The sequence below is a fragment of the Gekko japonicus genome, unplaced genomic scaffold (genome assembly GCF_001447785.1).
Source record: "Gekko japonicus isolate JY-2015 unplaced genomic scaffold, Gekko_japonicus_V1.1 scaffold2223, whole genome shotgun sequence".
NCBI lineage: Eukaryota > Metazoa > Chordata > Lepidosauria > Squamata > Gekkonidae > Gekko > Gekko japonicus.
In genome coordinates, this window is record NW_015172072.1 from 33,860 (window position 1) to 35,745 (window position 1,886).

The 1,886-nt window shown below is 55.0% G+C and overlaps 1 protein-coding gene across 1 annotated transcript in view; it reads right to left on the minus strand.

The window, feature by feature from the left end:
• Positions 1 to 1,886, minus strand: part of STRIP2 (striatin interacting protein 2) — a gene marked incomplete at both ends in the record, with an annotated part of 36,194 nt that overhangs the window by 32,874 nt on the left and 1,434 nt on the right. Inside the window, one exon of the mRNA XM_015420858.1 lies at positions 841 to 975. Coding sequence (XP_015276344.1) covers positions 841 to 975 — 135 coding nt within the window. The remainder of the gene's footprint in view (positions 1 to 840; positions 976 to 1,886) is intronic.

Below are 1,886 nucleotides of genomic sequence, written 5' to 3' on the forward strand. Positions count from 1 at the left end.
GCTCTTTCAAGAACAGCTCTGAGAGAACTGTGGCTTGCCCAAGGTCATCCAGCAGCTGCGAGTGGAGGAGTGGGGAATCAAACCCGGTTCTCCAGGACTAGAGTTCTCACACTTAACCACTGCACCAAATTATTAAACTTAATATGCAGCGTCTCACCACCAAGTGGTTTCAAGGTGGCTAACTAAAATATTAACAGACATGGATTAAAAACATGACGCAAATGAAGAAGAAGAGGAGGAGGAGGAGACTAGATTTATACCTCGCCCTTCACTACCCAAAGGAGTCTCAGAGTGGCTCACAAACTCCTTTCCCTTCCCCTTCCCACAACAGACACCCTGTGAGGCAGGTGGGGCTGAGAGCGCTCTGAGAGAAACAGCTCTTTTTCAAGAACAGCTCTGAGAGAACTGTGGCTTGCCCAAGGTCATCCAGCAGCTGCATGTGGAGGCGTGGGGAATCAAACCCGGTTCTCCCAGATTAGAGTCCATGCACTTAACCACTACACCCAAACTGGCTCTCAAGAAGAAGAGGAGGAGGAGGATGGATTTCTACCCCGCCCTTCACTACCCAAGGGAGTCTCAGAGCGGCTTACAAATTCCCTTCCCTCCCCCCTCTCCACAACAGACACCCTGTGAGGTCAGCAGGGCTGAGAGAGCTCTGACGGAAACAGCTCTTTTTCAAGGACGGCTCTTATCAGAACTATGGCTTGCCCAAGGTCGTCCAGCCAGGTGCTAGTGGAGGCGTGGGGAATCAGACCCGGTTCTCCCAGATTAGAGTCCATGCACTTAACCACGACACCAAACTGATCTGGACGGCAAGCGACAGGAAACGTCGGCAGTTACCCTGTGCCAGATAGAGAATCGCCCGGGCCACTTTCAGTCTCCTGTTCCTGTCGACCACCTCCAGCCCGTCCAGCAGCTGCATCACGTAGGCCTTCTGCTTAGACGCGTCCAGCTCCGACCACCGGCCCCCCTTCACTGCATGAGAGACAAGAGCGGGAGAATGCTAAGAGGCGGTAACAGGGGAAGGCCTCAGCCTCTGTGCCCTCTTGTTGGCCCTCCAGAGCATCTCACACATAGCTGCCTTCTACTGAATCAGAACTTTGGTCCAGCACAGTCAGTACTGTCTATTCAGACTGGCAGCAGCTCTCCAGGGTCTCAGGCGGAGAAAGGTCTTTCCCATCACCTCCTGCCTGGTCCTTTTAACTGGAGATGCCGGAGACTGAACCTGGGACCTTCTGCATGCCAAGCAGATGCTCTTCCACTGAGCCACAGCCCCTCGTTACAGCTCTCCAGGGTCTCAGGCGGAGAAAGGTCTTTCCCATCACCTCCTGCCTGGTCCTTTTAACTGGAGATGCCGGAGACTGAACCTGGGACCTTCTGCATGCCAAGCAGATGCTCTTCCACTGAGCCACAGCCCCTCGTTACAGCTCTCCAGGGTCTCAGGCGGAGAAAGGTCTTTCCCATCACCTGCCTGGACCTTTTGAACTGGGGATGCCGGGGATTGACCCTGGGACCTTCTGCATGCCAGGCAGAGGCTCTGCCACTGAGCCACAGCCCCACTTCATGGCTCTCCAGGGTCTCAGGCTGAGGTCTTTCCCATCACCTCCTGCTTGGTCCTTCTTAACTGGAGATGCTGGGGATGGATCCTAAGATCTTCTGCATGCCAAGCAGCCCTCTTTACAGCTCTCCAGGGTCTGGGACCTTCTGCATGCCAAGCAGATGCTCTTCCACTGAGCCACAGCCCCTCCTTACAGCTCTCCAGGGTATGAGGCGGAGGTCTTTCCCATCACCTCCTGCCTGGTGCTTTTTAACTGGAGATGCCGGGGATTGAACCTGGGACCTTCTGCATGCCAAGCAGATGCTCTGCCACTGAGCCACAGCCCCTC